At 40.2% G+C, this 23,571-nt stretch overlaps 1 protein-coding gene across 1 annotated transcript; it reads left to right on the plus strand.

Annotated features, from left to right (window-relative positions):
- The first annotated feature begins 4,821 nt into the window (after positions 1-4,821).
- Positions 4,822-23,037, plus strand: RNF13 (ring finger protein 13). The gene is made up of 9 exons (XM_009874078.1): positions 4,822-4,954; positions 7,304-7,384; positions 9,333-9,458; positions 10,950-11,037; positions 12,613-12,703; positions 13,772-13,877; positions 15,485-15,578; positions 20,687-20,767; positions 22,448-23,037. Exons 1-9 carry the CDS (start codon positions 4,841-4,843, stop codon positions 22,810-22,812), a joined length of 1,146 nt encoding a protein of 381 aa, XP_009872380.1. The 5' UTR covers positions 4,822-4,840; the 3' UTR covers positions 22,813-23,037.
- The last annotated feature ends 534 nt before the right edge of the window (positions 23,038-23,571 follow it).

Here is a 23,571-nt window from a genome sequence, read left to right on the forward strand (position 1 = left end):
CGGGCGGGTGGAGGCCTGAGCCTCGCTTTGGCATTTTAGGCCTCTCCTCTGCTGCTGCCTGTGCGCTGAGCTACTGGTTGTGCTTGGAAGGTGATGAGCAACCTGGAGTCTGGCTGGCTGGCTACCCAATTGTCAGTGAAAAGATAAGAACAAATTGAGTGATTCCTGTGTCTGACTGGATCTGAGCGCTGGACTTTCTTTGTGTGCGTTAGTTTTCAGTTCGGTGGGTGGATCTGGGGTGGAGATTCAGATCGGTAATGACATGGTGGCATCAAAAAGCCAGAGACACTGAGGCTTTTGAGGATATGTATGAAAACTGGTATTACCTGTAACTTAAGTTCATCCACTTCTTGTGGAATTTTGGAAGGTACAGCTCGATCTACCAGAATATTTAGAAAGTTGTCACTGGATTGGTGCTAGGACAAAGTTTCTATACATCTGTATAACTTTTGTGGTTGCTATAAGCTGTACAATCCTGTTTGGCCCTAAAATAGAATTTAAGTTTGTTTAATACAGACGTGCAAGTTAGTTTGTTTTGCCAATGGAGGGGGAGTAGCAGCTTTCTAGTCAGAGTCAAAGCGTGAGCATAACCATGTAGACAAGGAGTTGTCTTGTTTGTCTTCTGCTGTTTTGAGCTGATTGACACAGAAACTTTTGAAAACTTTACATTTTTATGTACTTTATGGGAGCTTGGTTTGTGGATAGTTGCCAAAAGCTCCAGATGTTCTCGTCTGTGGCCTCAGTCATCTAATTTCTTCATGGCACCTGTCTTAAATGCCCTCCCAAGGTTTGTTCACATTTGCAAGTATCAAAACAGTATTTTTCACTGGGACTGTACCCAGAAAAACATTTCCACTTGGGTTGCCTCTTCTGGTCTGCAAGTCAGTGTATTGGTGTTAAAAACACTTTATAAACACTTATTTTTAATACAGACAGTACTGTTAAGGTATTAAGAGGTGGACAAGGCATTTTTAGTGTTGGGTACAGCAGATACAAGAGCTGACAAAGTGCAGTAGGTGCTTCTATCAAGCTTATTTAGCCATCCTTACCTTCAAGTGAGAAGAGATGTTTTGCTTTCCTCTTTCTTTGGAGGTGTAATCAGGAACATGTTTTCTGTTACACGTACAGCACTACTACTGCAGCTTTATCTTGGTGAGTGATGCCCTGCCTGATGCATCCCAGGTTAGTGTGTTTACTTCATGGTTGTCTTGCTGCTCGTAGGTACGCACACGCCACGTTTTCACCTCCTCAGTTCTGACCTGGTGATTCTGGTCAGCCCTGTGACGGAGGAATGTAGCTTCTCAAGCTTAGTTTGTTTTGTGAGTTCTAGGATGCAGAGTGGGAAGAAAAAAACGATGCTCAGAATGCCCCAAGTTACTTAAGGAGAATTGTGTATATGGACACTGGAAAATCAAGTGAAGAGTGCTGAAGAATAATGCAGAGTCAGGTTTAACTTCTGTGTAGTTTACAGAATAGTCTTTAATTGCATTCACCTATATTTGTGTGCTCAAAACTGCCTTATTCCATTAAGAGTGTGGCCTACAAATGAGCCACAGAATTTCAGGAATTGTAAGGCTTTTTTGCTTGCATTTGAGGAAATAGTCCTTGGACCCGGAAGGATCTGTATATGTGTAACTGTTAGACAGGGATGACTGCACTCTGTGCACGTGTTGTTTCAAGGACAGCTCTAATTCCAGTATTTTCTAACCTTACCCATTACTATTCTATTGGTTTCTCTGTGTTGTAAGGTATGTGCTGAAATTACTGTGTTAATTAATGCACTGTGATAGCTTCAAATGTGTTGCTGCTTCTGTCAAGGTAAAAATGATTGTATTTTTTGAACGATTGTTCTTTATCCTCTCAGTTTCACCAGCATCCCTGTTGTTAGCACAGACTGATGAAACTGGTAAATCTTTAATTTAAAAATAAAAATTCATGAGTTTCGTAATTCGTTATGGGTTCCCGTTACTGTAACTTCTGTTCCGTGAACCAGTTGGAAGTTTCACAGAGCATCATGTATCTGCATGACCAAGTCAGAATCATCAGAATTGTTTTTGAAAATACCAGAAATACCATCCATTTCCTTCCATTAGTAATAATGAATTTTAATGTTCTTCATGTTAGTGTCAATTTGAATGAAACCTAACTCTGCTGTAATTGCATTAATTAATGTTGAGGACCTCAGGTCATGGGACAATGCTTTCTACTTAGAACCCACCCAAAGGATAGGACAGGAAGACAGGAATTCTTAGGTGTTTCTGGATTTTTGAAAGAGTATGTAGTAGTCTTGGCTGTGATTTCTTGTTTAGGTCAACAAAGTTAGAATTTTCAGAATGGAATATCCGTAGTCAAATGTAAAACAAATCCACTTGGAACCATCTAAATAAGAAGCCTGGATTTGAAGGTTTTCAACAGTCACGCAAACAGTGTGGATGACCTAATTGAACTTAATAGTTTGTGAAGTACTTTTAATTCTTCCAGTAAGAGAAGTTAGAAGAGATCCAGGTGTTCTGATAACAATATTATTAAGCAGGTGCCACCTACTTTCAAAATGTGTCCTTTAATTATTTTAACTATTAGAGTAATATTGTATCCGGTGGCTGCTATTTTGTGTTACCACTATTTTAATTTTATGTCATTTCAAGTAATTTGTAACTGAAAGACCAGAGGAATCGCTAGAGACACTTAGCTGTCCATCTGTGGACCAAGAAATTCGTGTCAGTTCAGCAATGACGGTGGTTAGATTTCATGCTGAATGCAGCAATTAATTGTTCCTTGCTTTGTACCCTGAAGTAGGAAGTGCACTGAATCACATGGTTTCTGTTTAGTGTGTTGGAATTTTGAATGTTGGATTTTTTTTTTTTGCCTTGATCACATCTAGATGCGAGTTTCTTTTCTAAGGAGAGTTAAGATATTTTGTGCTTCTGTGTTTTTTAAGAGATTGCCTGCACGTAATCATATTCTAGCTAAGCCTGAGGGGGATCTGAGGTTCCTCTGCAGATGGCTGATCATTGTCTCTCGTAAGACTGGATTATAGCTGTAGCAACAGTACAAGAAGAAATTGTCAGGTGTAACTTGTCGGTGGAAGGCAGAGGTCCTGATGTTCAGTGTTAGGTTGGGGTTTTGTGGTGAAAGGCATTCAGAAGTGAGAGCTCAGGGGGAGGTTCCTCCTGGCTGCCTCTTGTTGATAGTGCCTTCCACTGTGCAGCTGGGGCTATTCCTGATGCCTGGAATTAACGATGACCAGGCTGTACACTCCTCTCTCGCCGTATCCCAAGTTAGGAAGTACAAGGCTGTTGTGGGAGGCTGGGTTAGGGTAATTCTCCACTGCTGCTCCTTGCTCTAGAGAGTTTTTGTCATGAAGACGGTCCTCTTCAAAGAAAAACAAAGGGTGTTTAAGCATGAAAACGTATTACCTCACTCACTTAGTAGTTTCATTTGGAACAAACTTGGTCTGTGAAAGAGTTGTCTGTCGTTTTTAAAACCATACCCAGCAGGTGAAGAGTCTCTTGTCTGGGTGGGAATCCCGCCGAGTCTGATGTGCTCCCAGCTGTCCCGCCCGGCGTGGGGAGTACGAGGACAGTCAGGCCGTGAGGGTGTGCCAGCCGTGAGTGATGGGGTTGTCTCTCAGCTTCCGTAGATGGCAGTGCTGCTACTAAATGATACCGGTTATTACACAGTTAGAATGCATTATCTTAAAATGCAAATGGAGAAAACATCGCCAACGATGATATGCTTGGAAAGGCTTCTAATATGCTGACATAGATTTAAGTGTATTTTTGTGACTTGTACAGAGTTATTGATGCAGAACGTGTTACTCCAGCACTTTGGTGAAATAGTTACTCCAGCACTTTGGTGAAATAGTTACTCCAGCACTTTGGTGAAATAGTACGTTGATGTTGAGTTTTGTTTTAATAAACTGAAATTGAGAGAGTGTGATATCTGGGGAAAAGAAAGTGAAAGGGTGAAGTCAGTAAAGAAGCAGAGAAAACAAACACTGAGTTTACACTTATTACAGAGAGGGGATGGATGGCAGGGGAGAGGCATGGCAGGAATTCATCCTGGACTTTGGGAGCATCATACAGGACTGAAACCTCTTGCTGTAGTTAGTGAGAGATGGTTGAGTAGATGGGCATCGGACCAGGATTCTTGCCCAGCTCCGTGTCTTTCCACTTGGAAGTCTCTCTCCTTTTGTCAGCTGTTTCTCCAGTTTGATTTTGCATTTCTCAACAGCGCAAATTAAGACTAAATCTCAACCCCCCACAGTGCTGCAAGCTATATAAAATATATATATATATACACATGAATCTGACCTCTTTAAAAACACTTGGAAATTTCTAAGGAGGGGAGGAGATGTTAAAAGGTGCTGTTTATATGGACATTCAAGGACTTGGGAATTAGGAAATGCTGCTTTTAAGGCTACTTGTGCAACTTCTTTTTATCCTTTTGCCCTTTTGTGTAGCCATGGTCATACAGTTTAATAAATCAAATTTGCATGCTTTTCCCCTGCAGAACCTTGCCTCACTCAGTATGTGACTGGCATGCACTAAAAGACTTGTAGATTGTGTGGAAGGCTGAAACTTCTTCTCCCTTGCCCAACACAAGGTTTTGGATGTTTGATTTTGCAGTTTAGCCCGTAGAATTTATACCTCCATCTGAACACGTATCATATAATTGTCTCTTGTTTGTATTAGAAGCTGAAAGACCCAAGTTGGATTAAATGCCCATGGGCACATGGTATTGAGCATTTTAGACTAAAGCTTTGCAGAGACATCAGACGAGTGTTTACTGTATGCCCTAATTCCCTGTTTTTTCTGTTGTTGCAGGTATTAAATAAAATATGCTGTTGTCAATAGGAATGCTGATGTTGTCTGCTACTCAGATATACACCATTTTGACTGTTCAGTTATTTGCTTTCTTGAATCTTTTACCTGTGGAGGCAGATATTTTAGCAGTAAGTATAAGAATATTTTTTTCTACATAGATGAAATCTCTATAAAATTGAATCTTCTTTTAAACTATTCTGATAATGAATCAGTTACCTGCTAAAACATTTATTGTACTAGGAATGGGGTTGCCTTAACAGGTTAATTAAATATGAAAATAAATTGTACATTTTCAAATGAGCTGACATGTGATGTGTGCTCAGATACTATGACAGTGAAAGCACTTAATTGCCTTAGTCATTTAAAAAGTTCCAATCTGACTAGGTCATAACCCTGTAAAAGAATTCCAGAATTAGTTGGTTTAGACAGCAATTTTAAGTTTTGGTGATGGATGCTGTTTTATAGGGTAACTGTATATAAATAAAGTAAAATCATCTTCTGTGGCTAGTAAAGTTTATGTATATATTGCAACTAGATATATATTTTTAAATAGCTGATAATCTCTGCTTTCATAGATAATATTTTTGGGATGTGTAGGATTTTAAGTTAATAGGATCAGTAGTAAAAGTTGTTGCTGGGATGTATTAGCGATTTTTTTTTTTATATTTTGTAGTTTTATGGATGAAGTTGCATGTGTTTTTAAAGGATAGAGCTTAAGCCACTGAACTTATTAAACCTAAGTACTGTAGTCTCTAATCTCTGCTAGCCACAGTGATATCCAGGAGGGTTATAAATGTCGTATCAATTAATTTAGAACAGAGTATTTAGCTTCAAGGATTTTTCAAATATGCAGTATTCTAAAATAATTCCATCTAAAAATTGTCATTTATGCTTGGATATTTGGAAGCTACAGATCTGTTCTGAGAATATCTTTTGAGTAGGAAATGAAGAGATGAAGTAGACATTTAGTAAAACTGCTGTGAAAGGAAGGCAGCGGAATGTTTAAGAGATACTCGGAAGAAGAGGGAGTGTTCACACACTGTGTCAGATGGAGTTGAAGGCACACAGACAGGTTATAATTTTGAGAGGATCCAGCTGAAGTGGTGGGTTTGCCAACAAAAGAAATTCTTCTGCCTACTGAATTAGGTCTGGTTTTATGTTTCTGGGTTCTTGCACAGTTGCAGCCTAAAACGAAGGATTATGTTTGTATAAATACTATTGTGTGCACATGAAGTGTGTTTTTTAAATAATGGATAAAAATAAATAGGTTTGTGTCTAACTCGTAGCTTAAACTAGAGCTTGTTAAGTGATTCAGGGGAAAACTTAGAGTAGCATAAGCTTGGGAAGGACATTTTGAAGAAGGGTGTTGAAGGAGCAGTGAGGGCGGAGGAGGACAGAGAACTGTCGCAGAGCTGGGTTATCTGGTGGTCAGGGAGGAGAGGTGGTGTGGAGCAGACTGAATACACAGAAATGCTGTCCTTGAAATTTAGCTCAATTTCCACCTCTCCCCTCAATTTTATTAAAGTTTGTGGGAAGGAAGCTCCTTTGAAATGTCGATCCTCTGAAAGAGTTAAGATGAATTATGGTAGTACTTTTCTTTGAACCATGGTCTGAGTTCCTCTGTCGAAGTCTGGCTGTTAGGAAATGTCCCTCCGAAATAAACAGAGTCCTTACTTAACTGTTCTGTAGGCAATCGGGTGATACCATCAATAGACAAATTTCTGAGTCACTAAACTATTTAATAAAAGCTGACCAACTGATGTACATTCATGACAAATTTTAGCATACATAAATTTGTATTTATTGTGTGGATTCTGTATGGATTCTGTGTTCATTCAGCTTATTACAGAGCTACAGAAGATGAGCAAGAGAAGAGGAAACAAAGCTTCCACAGATTTAAGGTCTTTACAGTGTCCCTCTGTTTTGAAATGAAAGCTCACAGTTAGTATAAATCGGAACAGTAGAGAGGGTTTTCAGCTCCTAACCTGGATAAATAGCAGGGAACTGAGAAGGGGTAACATGTGGAGGCTATTCTTTGCCTACAGTAAACCAGCTGCTAAAAGTTGTTCTTCCCTGTATGCAAGAGAATGCAAAGCAAAACCAAGACCACCACCATCAAAAAAAAAAATCACCGTGCCCCAAAACCTTCAGATTTTTGCTTTTTGGGGTTGATTGTCGTTTCTTTTCTTCAAATACGGTGGTATTTGAGTTGTAGACTGTAGAAAGAAGGATTTAACATGCAGCTAATTTAATGAAAGATCTTGTTTTGACAACTAGATTAGAATGACGCTGCCATGTGAGTGGTAGACATGGAAGGAGAAATCTTGTGATTTCATTGACATTGTCAGGAGAAGTCCTATGTCTGATAAATATTTTTATCTAATGGAACATGCAGTGTTGTTTAGTTCTATTTACACTTGTTACCTATTTCTCCCTTATTGCAAACCTGAATTTTCTTTCAAATTTGTTTCTCTTAGTATAACCTTGAAAATGGCACACAGACCTTTGATGATCTACCTGCTAGATTTGGCTACAGGCTGCCAGCAGAAGGCTTGAAGGTAAAACAAACAACCCCAAAATGTCTGTCCTGAATGCAGACGTAAGAGGACTGTATCTGCTGAACACTTCTGCAAGATAAACCAAAGAATCATTTGTGAACCTCTAGAGACCATGAATGCCCGTCCGGGCCGAGAGCAGCTTTCCTGTTCGTTCTGCACGTAGCCTGTAGGACCCCTCGGTCTGGCTCGGCAGGACCACTGATGTTGCAATGCTCGTGAGTAAAACATGAGCAAAAAATGAAGCTGATGCCAATATACAAGGTTGAATTACTCTGATTGCATGGTGTCCTTTTAATCCCAAAGGGAGATAAATTGCTGCAAGAATCCCTGTAACTGTAAGGGTTCCTTTGTGGGCCAAACCTCAAGAAGAGGGCTTCATCATGGGGAGAAGTGGTGCTAGAGCTGTGTAGTTGTTTACTGACTATATTGAGAAACAGAGGGCGATTAAGTGATTTGCCCAAGTAGAGCCAATTTAATACATCAAAAATAGATATAAGGAGCTTTGATTCTAACCTTTTTAACTGTTGGACACCTCTGTGTCTCAGCTAAGGTAGGTGTTGTCACCAGTGTAGAAATACTGAGTTTTAATTCTGAGTATAGTTCCAAACTATTTTTCCTTGTTTGTCTTGATTTTAATTATTTTTAAAAATGCTATGTTATTGCTTGAACTAGAATGAAAATTATGTATTTTTTCAATGCTTATGATTAAAATTTATTAATGTGTAACTTGTAAACACACTCATATCAGATTCTATAGTAGATTTTTGCTTTGGCACTGGCTCTGTGTGATTTGATTTGAGGTTTTCTTGGCTTGTGTGCTCTAGCGATAAAGTGGTCGCTCGTTTGTGCCTGTGACCTCAGGAGCACAGCTCCTCGCTTGAAGAGATCTAAGAACGTGGTAGCATGAAGAAAACTCCAGTGTAGTTAAAAAGGAGCAGGTGCTTCGTGCGGAACTACTAACATGAGTAGCATTTACTGTATGAATTGGCAGGACCTTAGGGACCTGAATTTGGCTGCCAGCGGATCGGTGTAGGATTTTCAGTGGATATTACTTTGAATTCTTACAGACCATGTAGTGTTGTGGCAGTCACCACAAACCTGGCAAAGAACAGATTGCTGGTGTAGCTTCTCTGCCAAAAGGACTCTTATCCTTACAAAAATCTATTCCTCAAAACAAAATCGTTTCTCCCTGTTGTAGATTGAACTTCTTGAATAACAGGTATTTATGGATGAAATATAAGATTATATAGGAAAAGTACCTTTACACTGAAAGTTTACTCCTTGTATTAACTTGTCTATATATTTAAACTGTTTTATATGTATATAGAGAGAGTTGTATATAGTATTTCTGCACAGGTGATGACATGTCTCTATATATCTTAACCTGTCAGTGAAAACTGAGAGTTTAAAGCTCTCAAGGACATAGCTAGAAGTGTAGCAACTTTGGTTATCTGTAATCTTTGCTTACCGTAGTTAAACAGGTGGTTTGCGTGCCAGTTCACAGTTGATTTTACACACTTAACTTTCTTCAATTCCCTGTTTTAATTGCCACGTACTAAGCTTGTGTTAGTGCTTCTTAGACTGTTACGTTTCTTTTCTTGGTGAGTCTATGTCGTAGGATGACAGTTCCACGGTATTAATGTAGTATATACAGTCCTCTTTATGCTGAATTATACTACAAAGTCCCAATTATAAACTTCTGATGATGTCATTGAAAAAATATGTTTTCTTTCTCATTTTCTAATTCTTTACAGACCTAAAGGTTCTGATGAATCAAAATAAATAGGGATGTACCAGAGATCTTGCTATAATACAGGACTGAGTTGATAATAAGAATTTGTGTAGCTGTTGTATGAAAATGTACAGTTTTATTGCCTTGTACTTGTCTGCCAACCCTTTTATTAAGACAAAGAGAAATGAAGCTCTTGTTTCTGCTCGTGTTTTCTAGGGATTCCTAATAAATTCAAAACCAGAGAATGCGTGTGAGCCTATAGCCCCACCTCCGCTGAAGGACAACTCGTCCAGTGCTTTTATTGTGTTAATTCGAAGGCTTGAGTGCAACTTTGATATCAAGGTAAGAATATTGTTTTAATTCCACACTCCCTCTTTTTCAAGGACTTAAAGAATTTACCGGCACTTCAGGAAAATATCTATAGCTAACAGCTGGGTAGGTACTGATGTGAAGGGAAGGGAGGATTTTATTGTCTACAGGCAGATAAAGCAGAATTGTAGTATGATTTAGTTTAAGATTACCTGTTTGTGAGCCAGTTGACATGGTAAATAAAGGTGATGGATGCTACAGTTTTGTAAGAGAAAGCATTAAAGTAAGAGTACCAGCTTTTCTTGCTGCCAGGGGTCATGGGAGAGATTAAGGAACAGAGATAATATAAAAGCACCCAAAATCTGCAAGCCACTTTCCCAATTTGTTTTTCCTAATAGCTGAATTATCTTGTGGCTCACACCAAGTCCCCGTGACCAATGGTTGTGTCTCGGTTGGTTGGTGGGAAGAGGAGACAGTGCACTGCTGGGTAGAAACAGGCACAAGTGGTTTTTAAATGGGTACAAAGTACTTCCATCATAAAAATTTTGACCTGCGCTTGAAATGCAGTATTTTCTTGCTATTTTAAAAATACAAAGTAAGAATTATTTGTGTTTGGTTAGAATATGTGGATTTCTTGACAATGACCCTGATCCAAGGGGCAGCAAAGGATGTCTTAGGGAAAACATGGCTTTTCAATTTGTGATTGACTTTGATGAACCCTAAGGAGATCGAGGTGTAGCTGCTGCTGTGCGATGTGTTTGGTTTTGTGGTGTTGGGGTTGGACAGGTAGGTTCCAGCTGCAATGGCAGCCTCACTGCTGCTACTCCTGTGATCTGCCTTCACATCAAACTCAGGAATGGCACATATTTTGTCACGGGAATCCTGTCACCGTGTGTATATGGCTTAGAGGGAGAAAGAAGGCAAACGATGCTGTCGTTTTCATGTCCTCTTGGCCGGCCTGATCGCTGCCCCCGAGGTGATGGGATGGTCTTACTGCTGAAGACACTGGGAAAGGAACAAGTCATCAGACTTGTAGTGTAATACCTTTTTATTCAGAAATGCGGCACGTGTGTGTTCACTGAAAACAGCTTGTTTTGTTTAGTAAGTTGACGTTACAACTGAGCCTTCAGCTTTTCTATTCTGGCGCTAAACCAGAAAAATCACCCCTCTGTTGCTGATCACAGAATTCTGACATTCCGAGATTCTCAGAAGCTTTAGAAAAAACTGCTCAGATGGTGTCTTTATTTTCAATTATGACTAAATATTATTTTTATCTACCCACAGAAAGCTTTTAATGTGTGTCAAAACTGTCTGCAGACCATTATTTTTCTGGAAAAATAATGTAATTATATGGATGTAAGAAAAATACAATTTTATTTTGAAAGGTGACGCTTTGATTTATAAGTGTAAATGATATTGTGCTAATAACAAGTCCCTGAAAGTGTACCTTGTCTTAGAGAGGGCAGCCAGGTTACTGTGTTTGAAGAAGTAGTCTTTCTAATAAATTCTTTGTATGGCTTCCAGGTTTTAAACGCACAGAGAGCTGGATACAAGGCAGCTATAGTTCACAATGTTGATTCCGACGACCTCATAAGCATGGGATCCAACGACAGTAAGTACAGGTATCACTTCTTCTCTCCTGTTTGAAAATCATTTCACCTGCTAGAGTGCGCAGTGTTAAAATCAGTGTAAAGTGTTAAAATGAACTCTCACTTTAATTGGTTTTTGGTTTGTTTTTTTTTAAAAACCCAACAAAACCACCTCAACCAGAAATCATCCTGCTTTTGACATTTTAAAAAGGGACATGTTTGTATAAGAATATAAGTGTGTATTGTTTGTACATTCTCCCAAGTGTTTTTGTTCTTCCTTTAAACTTTAGTTCAATTATTTTGTGTTAAATGGTTAAACTCATGAGAGACATTTATATGACTGATGTGGAGAATAGCTGGTGTGTTGTTTATTAAGTAGAAACATAGGAAAAGTAGAAAACACTACTCCTGAAAAGAAATCAGACTTCAAAATACCGCTTTTTGGTGTTTGTTAGGGGTTCCATTTTGCTGCGCTGTGATGTACATCTATTCCTTTGGACAAATGGATTCTAATTTCATGTGAATACATATTATATGTACATATTTTTAGTTTTTCAGTTGGAAAAAGAATATTTAGAGACCAGTGCCGTATTTTTCTGATTGATTTTTATGCTAGCTATTCCATTTTTAACCCTTCCTGCAGCGAATATGTTCAGAATGTCTTGTAATCTAGTCAGAATGCTGGGGTTAGTCTTATGGTACATGTGTGGTTTTGTCTGTAGTGCTGTTACTATTTTGTTTGTGGCATTTCTGTGTCCGGTTTTTGCTCAATATGGAACAAGAACATAAATGAGAACAGAAAAAAAGTCCTTTGCAATTGGAAACACCATTGAGTAAAGCAGGAAATGAACTTCCGACAAGCTAAATGGCACCTGAGTAGCCGGGGAAGCTACGTGAAAGTGCTTTTACTGAACTCCCAAGCCCGTCAGTCTTCTTTTCAGGTTTCGTTGAGAAGTCAAAGTGTAGAAGAAGTTCACCACAAATGCAGACTTGGGTGGTGGGAGGTGACATTAAGCCATGGATGCTTTTGCCTTGGGGAACCTGAATACTTTGATACTCGCTCAGCTTGAGATACTTTGACCCTTAAATGTGACGCATAAGTCAGAGGTGCATATCAGTATAAAGGAAGCAGAGGAGAAGGTTTTCTAGTGTGAAGGATTTGTCGTTCAATAATTTTCCATTTGTGTTGCATCTTCTGAGCTTGTTACTGCTTTCTGGATTTCCGTGGAGCTGTGACACCTTATCAAGTCACTGAGTAAAAATGCTATTCTGCTTAAACTTACTCTCATGATACCTTCTCTTTTGTTTTTTTGGGGTTTTATATAAATTTTATCAAAATGTTTTGGTTTTACGTTCCATTTAAATATTCCATTAAGAAGTTTCATTTCTGTACCTGCACTAAAGTCCTTAGATAGGAGAAATAAGGCCACTTTTTAGATGATGTAAAGATGCAGCATGGGTATGCATCCATCTATATGTCAGTATGTTAAAATAAGCCTTCACGTTGTGATAGTCTCTTAACATTCAAGTCTTGTGTCTTGAGTGCCCACAGAGTGTCTGTGTAATAATAGTTTTATTTTCCTGCTTTTTTTGTACAGTTGAGGTTTTAAAGAAGATTGACATTCCTTCTGTCTTTATTGGTGAGACTTCAGCTAATTCTCTTAAAGAAGAATTCACCTATGAAAAGGGGTAAGTTACCTCACATGCAGCGGAGTTATTCCTTGTATTAAGTCATTGCCTCCAAAATAGGATGTTGTGATGACAGAGGCTGTAGATACTCCAGGTGAAACCTCGTGCCTGAGAGCAATGGGCAGAAAGCATTAAAAAAATGAATATAAATTGCTTTCCTGCAAGAGGGTTATGTTTATCCCATATTACTCCTTTCATTTCCGTATGGCATTGAACACAGGAATTTAGCTGGTGATCTAGACATCACAGAAATGTGAGACTGTGTGTATTTCAGATCTAAGGGTGTGTTCTCTCACAAGGTATGTCAGTTCCCGTTTAAGTCACATGCTGGTTAAAAAGCATCCTTTATTAATAGTTCCAGGAGAAGTCAGAGAACTTCCTGGGCTAGGTGAATCTGCAGGATGCACTTGTGACCCTAACAGGATCCATTATTAGGTTTGCATTGCTTCTGTTGTGCTTTTAAGTTTAAAACTTTAAAAAGAAAAGCAGAAACAGGATGGTTAAAATATATACCCTGAACAGGATGGAAAAGGAGCTTTGTTTCATGTTATTCTAATGATCTTGGTTCTTCAGGTCCCTCTGTCCTTTCACTGGACTAATCAGAAGTAGATTGTGTCATTCTTAAGTAGATACCTCGCTGTTGGAACTATTTGAGTAAAGCCTGGCTCCACATGAGCAGTGGTTATAGAACTACTAACACTTTCCTAGTTTTTACCTTTTTAGGTGTTTCTGACTGCTTATGCAAATAGAATAATAATGTGATTATGCTTCCTGAAGGATCAATAAATATTAGTAATCAGATATCTAGTTGCCAGTTGGGTTACCTAGGAATGTTTTTTGTTACTCTACTGTAATTTACTGTCTCATCAGAGGGCAAAGGATGCAGTTTACCATGCTTTGAAACTAAACCTCCCAGGTAACCCAAAATACTTTAGTAAATAAGAATGATCTCACAGTATCTTTTGATAGTTGCACTGTTTTTCTCATTCCTGCATCCTATTTTTTCTTTAATTCATTGTTCATTAAATTCTAATGTATTTAGAAAGTGTTAACTTTTTCTCCCCACAGTGGCCATGTTGTGTTAATCCCAGAGTTCAGTCTTCCTTTGGAGTACTACTTAATCCCTTTCCTAATAATAGTAGGAATCTGTCTTATTCTCATAGTCATATTTATGGTAAGTTCCTTCTTTTAATAACTTTTTTTTTCTTTCAAACAAACCATAGTAGGACTGTCACTGAAGTGAAGTGAAATGAAGGGATACAGTAAAGGAACAGCTGAAGCTTTGTGCTGCACATACCTGAAATCCTTTATTTCCTCAGTATGATAAAGCCAGTTTGCAGAATTTTGGCAAAGGGATGCCAGGAGTCCTTAGGATGTTCTACCTGACGTGTAACACCTTAGAAAGAATTGTCCTTACTGTTGCTCTGCCCCTGCACGGGTGTGGTTTGGTTTGGGGATTTTTTTTGCCCCACGAAGAATATGTCCTTGTGTTTTTGTCCACTGAGAGCGTGTCCTGTCGTACCAAACGTGCACTGCTCAGTAGCTGTTGGTCCCATGGTGCCACAGCACAGGTCTCACTGTTTTTTTACTGCCAGTGTAGTAATCAGTCAGCAAGCTCAGAACCTGTTACAGCAAGTAGCATCTTTTTACAGTGTATGTGTTACCTATACAGGTTCTTGGTTGGGCACGTGTCTCCTATAAAAGGTAAAATAGTATAGCTGCATATTTTTTCAGAATACTTAGCATCCCACTTTTTGCAATCTCTGCTGGTCTCTGACCGATTTATTGTTTTACCTTTTGATAAAAACCAAATCCTTGATCCTACGGTTGGATTTAGTCCTTCATTTGTGATTTTTGTCCTTACTTCTTTCAGGAAGTCTGAGTTTTAACTGAGAGATGAATGAGAGACTAATTTGGACACTTTGCAGTAACAGAAACACTGCAGTTTACACGTGCACCTCGTTGTTTAGCTGGGGTGAAAAGAGTCTGAACAAACAGTTTAGATCCAAATATGCTTGAAAAGTGAGAGACTGATTTGGATACTTTGCAGTAATTACAACAGAAACGCTGCAGTTTACACATGCACCTCGTTGTTTAGCTGGGGTGAAAAGAGTCTGAACAAACAGTTTAGATCCAAATATGCTTGAAAAGTCAGGGCAAGTGTGTGCAGAAGGACAAATAAATATTATTTTGCCAAAACCAATTACAGTTTTAAATAGTCCTCAATATTTGTCCATAATAGACATACATTCTAAAAAATAATCTACTGGGAAGTATCTAAGTGCCTTTCAGGGATTCCTAAAGTGGGATATATTAATGCTATTTGTAATATTAATACTCTGTGTTTACCTTATCCACAGCATAAGCAGGTGTAGAGCACCTCTGCAAATTACAAAGTACGTGTTGCTGTGTGTACTTTGACACCGTCTTTTTTTGTCATATTTGAAAAAGAATGTCATGTCTAAGATACTAGAATTAGAAACTGAATAGAAGTCACAAAGCACAAGCATAAGGTGGGTGATGAGTGGTTGAGGCCAGCCCTGCTGAGAAGGACTTGGCGCTGGTGGATGAAGAACCGGCCGTGAGGCAGCAGCGTGCGCTCGCGGCTCAAAGCCGGTCACGTCCTGGGCTGCATCAAAAGGCAGTGAATGGGGTGATTCAGTTTGGGCTGGGGTTCCCTTTGGATTAGCTTACTACAAAGACTCGTAATTCAAAACTCATACTGTTGTTTTTATTGTTTTAACTTACTCTTTGTGTTGTCTTACATATGGCTGTTTCCAGATCACAAAATTCGTGCAAGACAGACACAGAGCAAGAAGGAATCGGCTTAGGAAGGATCAACTTAAGAAACTTCCTGTACATAAATTTAAGAAAGGCAAGTTCTTGGTCAAAATAATTAGACCCCATTGTTTTAAACACCAAAAAACCCTCTAAATTGAAGAGGTTTGTAGTTTTGAAGATAATTTTCGGTACACTTGAAATAAATAGTAGTGTTTGGGATGAAAGCACACAAAAAGTTTGACCTGGCCCTTGTTCTCACTGAAATAGAGGAGTTCTAACATTTCTTTCATGGAAGCACAGCCGGTACCACATGCAGACTGTGATTGAGGATTTAAGTATTGCTTAATATACCACAAAATTGGTACAGAAGTTCCACAAAACTTCCTCGTTGCGTTCATTACCAGCACCCACAGCAGTCAGTCACTGTGATGCATTAGTGGTGTTATTTGAAACTCCCACCTCCAGTGCTGCATCCAGGTCTGGAGTCCTCAGCACAGGAAAGGTGTGGAGCAGGTCCTGAGGAGGCCCCAGAGATGCTCAGGGGGCTGGAGCAGCTCTGCTGCGAGGACAGGCTGAGGGAACTGAGGCTGTTCAGCTGGAGAAGAGGAGGCTCTGGGGCTACAGGGAGTGAGGGGAGGGGCTGTGTGACAGAGCCTGTAACGCAGGACAAGGGGTGGTGGTTTTAAACTAAGAGAGGGGAGGTTCGGACTAGATAAAAGGAAGAAGTTTTTTACACTGAGGGTGGCAAGACCTGGACACAGGTTTCCCAGAGAGGTGATGGGGGCTCCATCCCTGGAGACATCCAGAGTCAGGCTGGGTGGGCTCCAAGCAGCCAGATCTGAAGATGTCCCTGCTCCCTGCAGGGAGGTTGGGCTAGATGACCTGTAAATGTCCATTCCAACCCAAACCCTTCTATGATTCTGGGATAGTAGTGGTACAGAAGTTGCCTGACATTGCAGAGACTATAAAACCGAAACTATCTTGCGTTTATAATTTATCTCCTTTCCCATGGAAGTGATCTTTTCATTAAATCCCAATGCTTCTATGAGGGCAAGAGCAATTCAAGTTTAATGCCAAAATACTTGCTGTTGTGATTCTTTTTAGTGATTAATGTTTTGCGAGATCTAATGACAAGATGAGGACACTGTAGTAAGTTACTTGTTCAATGAAATAGAAAAGCTGCCTGAAGTCATCCTCTGTTGTAGTCTACTCTTTAAAAGTAGAAAAATATTGCTACTTTTCTTCTGCATTTTAAGTGCGTGATAGTTTTACAATCTGGTTGGTCATTCCTACAAGCTATTGCAAGGTATGAGGAGAATATTACTCGAATGTATCAATAGAGAATGGATCTGCTGAGGCAGAGACGTGTCGGGGGATATGCCTGGATTCAAGACTGGAGCGACTTTCTGTTCTTTGCCCTTGATAAAACCAGCCTGCATTATTAATGGCACTGCTCTCACTTCGTGCAAAGCAGATGTTCAGTTTGAGCAGCTACGGTATTTTGCCAGTGTTAGTCAACCTCACAGGAAAAAAAAAAGGTTGGCAGCACCATGCTATTATGACCACTTGCTATGGATTTAAAATTAACTCTAAAAAATTATCCTAAGACAATAAAGCTAGTATTAATTTTGTTTTGTTACGTTGACTCGCTGTGAAATGGAATTAGAATAAAAATAGAGACTAAATTAGGTTGTAATTTAAAGAGAAATTTGCAAGGATAAAGTTGCTGCGAGAAAATCAGTTGATGTAGTGTTCAGTTAATTGTGTGTGTGTCCTAACAGTCCCAGAAACACGACTTAAGTAGCCAGTGTATGACAACATCTTGCTGCCATCTTCTTCATTTTCCTTCCTCCATGAAGTTGTTTGGAGCTGGGTCAGGCATTGTAAAGTAAATCTGGCTGAAAGTATCCAGGTATCCACTGCGTTCGGTGGCTTATGAAAAACAGGACAAAAAACTTGTTTGTTTTTTCAGCCGGGCTTTCAGCTCCTTAAGTGAATCAACAAGCTTTGCCTTTGAATAACTCCACAGTATGCAACATAGGCTGTATCAAAATCTGTTTTCTACACTGCAAGCGTTCTGGGGCCAGTTGTTGTGATTCCTTACAACATGGATCGCGTTCTGATCTTGTAAAAGTCAGTGGGAGTTGATGTCTTTTGTATAAAAGTGGACACACAAAAAAAGACAATTGCATTTAATGTGCCTGATAATGTAATCGTTAGCAAAACTAAATATTCTAGAGATTAATAGCTTAGAAAAAATACAGGTGTTTTGTGAATTGTTAGGTGTTGCAGAATTTATTTTGAGGAAGAGATACTATTATTTCCAAGCTACCTTAACTTCACGCTGAAGTGGAACTAGGTTGGAACTGAAAAGATTTTCAGTCCTAACTGCAATGAAATCGCAGTGTAACCTCTCACTCCTGTGGAAAAGTGTCATAAATTTAGTGAAGATGGAATGCTGCAAAAGAAAGAGATTTTTAAGAAATTAAAAATTAACAAAGCAGGTTTGTACTACATTGAGTGTCAAAAGTTCAGACCCTAAATGAGTGGTTAGAGGTCTGACAAGGAGTGCAGAATTTGGGAGTTTCTACATCCCTGAGACTTCTAAAAGTGGAGCTGCTTGCTTAAGGGTTTAAGTATGAAAGAAGAGTTTAACTTTATACAGTCAGCTTTGAAGTGCCCTATGTACATGTGGAAAAAAGCCCCAACATATATGACAAGTAATAAGCTGTAAGAGCATGTGTCATATTTGACAAAAATGTATTTTTAAAGTATCATGTGTTGAGTTTTGGTGTATGTATCTCTGTATGCAAATTGATGCACATGAGTGATCAGTAGTGGGAAATAGATGTATCTCAGTGCCTGTTAAAAACCTGCTCCATAATCAAGGTGGTTCTGCAGTTTACTCTGTATTCCTAAATGAATTTTTTTCCTTGCAAATGGGATTATAACCTAATTATTGTTCATTACTGACCCATATGTTTGCACAGTACAGTTCTGTTCTAATAGAGAAGACAAGTTACGCAGTCTATCTAAGTTTTTCACAGTTTTATTTTTGCAGCTTTTGTTGTTCGCAAGCACACAGATGTGGATGGATAATTCTGTGCTTCTGAAAATATTTTTACCTATGTGCCCGGTAGTTAGAATTTTGCATACGAAAGGCTTTTCAGACACAGTTTATTTAAGGAAAAAGACTTTATTTTGCAACAATTTCTATGCTTCCTTTTTTTTTCTTCCCCCCCCCAAATTTGTTTGGTCGGTTTTGGTGGTTCTGAGCCAAGCTCCAGAGTACAGTAAAGGGTATTTGAGAAAAAAAATGTGTGCAAAGTGTCACTTTTAAAAATGAAATCTGCTCTGTGAGGTTTTTTTTTTTCTTCCCCCTCCAATTTTTGTTTGTTTGGTCGGTTTTGGTGGTTCTGAGCCAAGCTCCAGAGTACAGTAAAGGGTATTTGAGAAAAAAATGTGTGCAAAGTGTCACTTTTAAAAATGAAATCTGCTCTGTGAGGGGCATGAAGTCCCAGAGGTGAGGCTGACTTGGGGACTACAGAAGGAGGCTCCAGCATTCACAGAGAGTTTCAGCGCTGAGGAGCGCTGGCGTTTCTGGCCCTGGCTCCTGTGTGGTCTTGCCCCAAGCCATGATGAGAGCAAGAGTCTCAGTAATAGTGTAAATTCATCTGTTTGTGAGCTGTTGGAGAAATGTAGCAGATGGATGGATCCAGCAGAAAGCTCTGATACCCCTTGAGCTTTTGTGTTGAAAGGGTATCTCTTCGGAGTAACGCGAAATCTGCCGCCTTCTTGATACCGTAGGGTAAGCTCATGACCCAAGTGTGGGCGTGCTGTGGCTACATGGTTTTGAAATGTGCCCCATTATTTCCCTTTTTCCCCCCAGAAAAACACTTGGGACAACTTGCATATTGTATCAGCTCTTTTGAGCAAGCGTGGAGCTTGAACTGTGCCTCCGATTTGTCCCTGGTTAATCCCGGGCTCATGTGTGTAATCTGGAGAGTGCTTTGGGAAGCGATGTGGAAATTGCTTTGACCAAAAAGCCACCTGAATTTGTACTGACCGGCGTTATGTCGCAGATGACCGTGTGTGAGAGGTGTGTGTTGAAGGGTGAGCCACGTACGGCAGAGATTCTTGCTGTGGCTGTCGGCTGGACCCTGGCACATGTCGGTCCTACACACTGGAATCTGCAGCGTCACACCTCCGGAGTGCTGTGCGGCAGGGAACAGTCCCCAAAAGCTGTGCTAGAGGCTTGCTGGGAGAGGGTTACGGTGACACTGCAGGGAATGGGAGTAGAGAATTGAGGTGTGAGGATGAGCAACACATGTGGGGTGGATGGGGCTCAGGTTAGGTGGAATTTGGAAGGAACTGGAAGAGGTGGGCAGGAGATGGGGAAGGCTGCCCTGAGGAGCACTAGGAACAAGATGCACCACCTCAGCCTTTCGTTCTTTTACCTTCAGGTGGTGAGATCACAGGGGCTCGTTTCTCTTAGAGGCCTTGCTGTCTGCCTTAACGTATTTTGGTGTATGAGAGAGCGAACCTTCTCGCAGGTCCTCTTTCTGATAGCATCTACATCTCCTTACTTGCCTTGCTCTGCTGGACAGGGAAGCCCAGGATCTTAGCTCGCTGTGAAAAGGGTAGAAACATAAACTGCTGAGCGGCTCTGAAGGCAGTGTGGAGTTGGTGCATGCGGACTGGTGTTATGAACATTTAGCCAAAACACACAGCGTGTGCTCTTGGGGGCCACCCCCTGTATATTGCGGGCTGCACCCAAGGTGTCTGTCCCTTGGCCCAGGTGGGCCACAGAACCTCTTTTTTCCTCAATCATTGGTGCCTTTCCTTATCACAGAGCATATAACCGGGCTGCAGGCACCCTAGTGCCGCGTGGGAGCAGATGACTGCCCTCATGATAGGATGTACAAATACAAGTTGGATCATTTGACCCTGTAACTACGCAGTCCCTTGAACAAACACGTGTTAGTCAAGTGACAGGAAAGCTTGCAGTTCGGTCTGGCACACGCACTTCTAGCCGTGTGGCACGGAGGACTCGGGGGAGAAGCAGCCTGGGCCGGGCTCATGGTTTGTTTGTGGTTTTTTTTGTTCAGACCAAATGTTGCCCAGCAACCTGTATTACATGTGTTTGAAAAGGTGTGTTGCAAATCTTTTAAAGTTAAACTGATTCTCAATTATGTGCTCTAGGAGATGAATACGACGTATGTGCCATTTGTCTGGATGAGTATGAGGATGGAGACAAGCTCAGAATCCTTCCATGTTCTCATGGTAAGCAGTTAAGTATTTTAGGTTTGGTATTTGTATTAAACCAACTCTCTAAAACAGCATGTTGGAAACTCACAGTGACATGTTGATTGAGTGATTTATATAGAAACTGATTGAGTGTATATATAAATTGGGAAAAGAGTAGGTTTATCTTTGCTTTTTAAAAGCAGAAGAGGCTAGCATTCCCACTTGGCATTTTTCTTCGGATAGACACACAAAAGAAAACCTGGGCTTGATGCTGTCCCATAAACGTCTGGATTTAACAGGGAAATGTGGTTTTTTACATTAAAAAAAACAGGCTTTCACTTTCTCCAAGAAGATTAAACCATGAAATGTAATTTAGCTGTTGGTGACAGAGAGGTATGGATGAAGGGATGTAGTCTGTCCCATGGCCTGAAGCCGTACAGACCACTGCCTTGACGGCACTTGGAAGTCAGTGCAGAAATAGGTGGAATATTTTTACTGTGACAAGCTGTTCACTGGCTGAACAGTCTTTCTCAAACGCAGCCCACTGCAAACGGTCTGTCTAGTAGTCACGTGTGTTCCTGTCCACAAGACTGGACTGCTCTTAACTGCGTGCAAGTACAAAGAGCACTTTAAGAGCTTGTATCTAGAAATCTGGAAGAGGCCTGGGTCCAAGTGTTCCTAAACTGAAACCTTTTTCTGATAAAAGCTGTGTAAAAATCTATCGAGGAAGATAGGATTCATCCTTCCTAGCTCGAGACCCTGCCTCTACCTCCTGTAGCATTAACTATATTACAGCCATTTTGGCTGGGTGCAGCTTTACCCAGTTTTTCCTCAAAAAATTCCTGTTCCAACCAGGCACTGTAAGAGCAAATACCACATCACCAAGATACTGTTTTAAGAAGAGGTAACTGCTGTTTCAGCCTTACATCCCCAGCGCACACAGCAGGTGACAGGCTGAGCTTTGTATATCCTCAGTCATAAAAAAACAATTTCAAAACAGGCTGATGAACAAAGAGTTCTCAGAAGAGAAAGAACAGATCCATGGCATCTGTCCCAGCTAGGGTCTGCAGAGTTAACTAAATGTGATCACCAGCATCAAAGATTGCTGACAAATATAAAAAAAAAAACCAAACCAAAGCCACCACGGTCAGTTTTTATGGAGAACACGCTACTAACCTGCTTGAACAGGTATGAAACACAACATGCCTGCCCTTGGAAATACTTTGCTCTTTGCCAGATAGAAGTTTTCAATCCCATAAGTAATACACTTTTTAAACAAGGCTAGTGTAGTTGCAGTGCCAAGTGCAGAGCTAATTGAAAATCCACAAAGTCATGTCGTAACTGTATTTAATGACGAGGTGCTTCAATACGTCTTGGTGGTTGGAGGCCTTGTGAGAGTAATGATGGTGGGCATAATTCCTCAAGAGGCTTTGGAAGTTTATTTCACCAAACATGGCCCATGGCAGGACTGTTTTCCAGGTCATCCAGCAGAGGAAATAGGGATTTATTGCATGTATCCTTAAGGCTGAGGTGCTGATCTCTTAGGTGTTTTGTACATAAGGATAGAGTGTACATGCCAGCAAACTCAGGACTGAGGTTCTTGGTATGAGTTAAATTCTAAAATTCTCCTGTGTTCCTAAAAATAAATACAATTTAGCAGGTTTCCTTGTCCTTTTCACTGCAGTAACGATGTACTTGTATTTTGTTTTCTAACAGCGTATCACTGCAAGTGTGTGGACCCCTGGCTGACCAAAACAAAAAAAACGTGTCCTGTATGTAAGCAGAAAGTGGTCCCTTCTCAGGGGGACTCCGACTCTGAAACAGACAGTAGCCAAGAAGAGAACGAAGTATCTGAAAATACTCCCTTGCTTAGACCGCTAGCCTCAGTTAGCACCCAGTCGTTCGGGGCTTTGTCAGAATCCCATTCCCATCAGAACATGACCGAGTCCTCGGAATACGAGGAGGATGACAATGACAACATTGATAGCAGTGACGCAGAAAATGGAATGAACGAAGAAAGTGTAGTGGTTCAACTGCAGCCCAATGATGAAAGGGAGTACAGAGTGGCAAATACCGTTTGAGACTACTAATGGCGAGTAGCGTGTGAACAAAAGGGTTCTTAAGGCTACACTTCACAAACCTGTACGTAGGGAATATATTTTAATCTGTAATCCATTTGGTTTCTCCAGTAGGAGCAGCAGTTCATGTAGTAGTACTATGGTTAAATCATTACCGATAGGTTTATTTTTGATTCAGATACTCAGTCACGCATTCTGTCTTTTCAAAATAAACAGTTTAACTGGACTTCACAGTGCTAATGAATAATGTTAATAGTTTGTATCGATAGGAGTATCACAGGCTCTAAATGTATCTTGTTGAAATGGGATTTATCTGGAAGTAATTTTTTTTTTTTCCTTTTGGTAGCTACGACTGGGTCATACTGATAGCAATATTTATTACTTGTATGGTATGTGTCACCCCTGAAGCCCAACAAACAATGTATTTGCATGTTTGTGTAGAGTTTTCCTGAAAACGGTCACCACTACGGAAAGAATGAGGCAGAACAGGTCGATATTCTATATGCTGGTGTATCAGAGCAAGGCAGGAGACATCCCGCTCTTGTTTCAAAGCAGTGATTCCAAATAGTCCTCTGGAGTTTGCCACCGTAGATGAGTTAAAGCAGTTCCTAGGGTAAGGAAACTTAGGGTATGTGTTTAATTTTGAGAATTCACGAGGCAAAATCCACCGTAAATGTGTTACTTGCACCTACTTGCCACTCCAATGCAGGCGGCTTTCCAGAAATGAGGCGGGAGCTGGGGGGGGGGGGGGTGGTTGTCTGT

The sequence above is a fragment of the Apaloderma vittatum genome, unplaced genomic scaffold (genome assembly GCF_000703405.1).
Source record: "Apaloderma vittatum isolate BGI_N311 unplaced genomic scaffold, ASM70340v1 scaffold12440, whole genome shotgun sequence".
Classification (NCBI taxonomy): domain Eukaryota; kingdom Metazoa; phylum Chordata; class Aves; order Trogoniformes; family Trogonidae; genus Apaloderma; species Apaloderma vittatum.

Excerpts from the sequence above, each read along its gene's own strand:
- RNF13 (XM_009874078.1), top strand. The coding sequence starts at position 4,841 with ATGCTGTTGTCAATAGGAATGCTGATGTTGTCTGCTACTCAGATATAC. Across the intron at positions 9,459-10,949 it reads AGTGCAACTTTGATATCAAG|GTTTTAAACGCACAGAGAGC; the intron begins GTAAGAATATTG and ends TATGGCTTCCAG. Across the intron at positions 11,038-12,612 it reads AAGCATGGGATCCAACGACA|TTGAGGTTTTAAAGAAGATT; the intron begins GTAAGTACAGGT and ends TTTTTTGTACAG.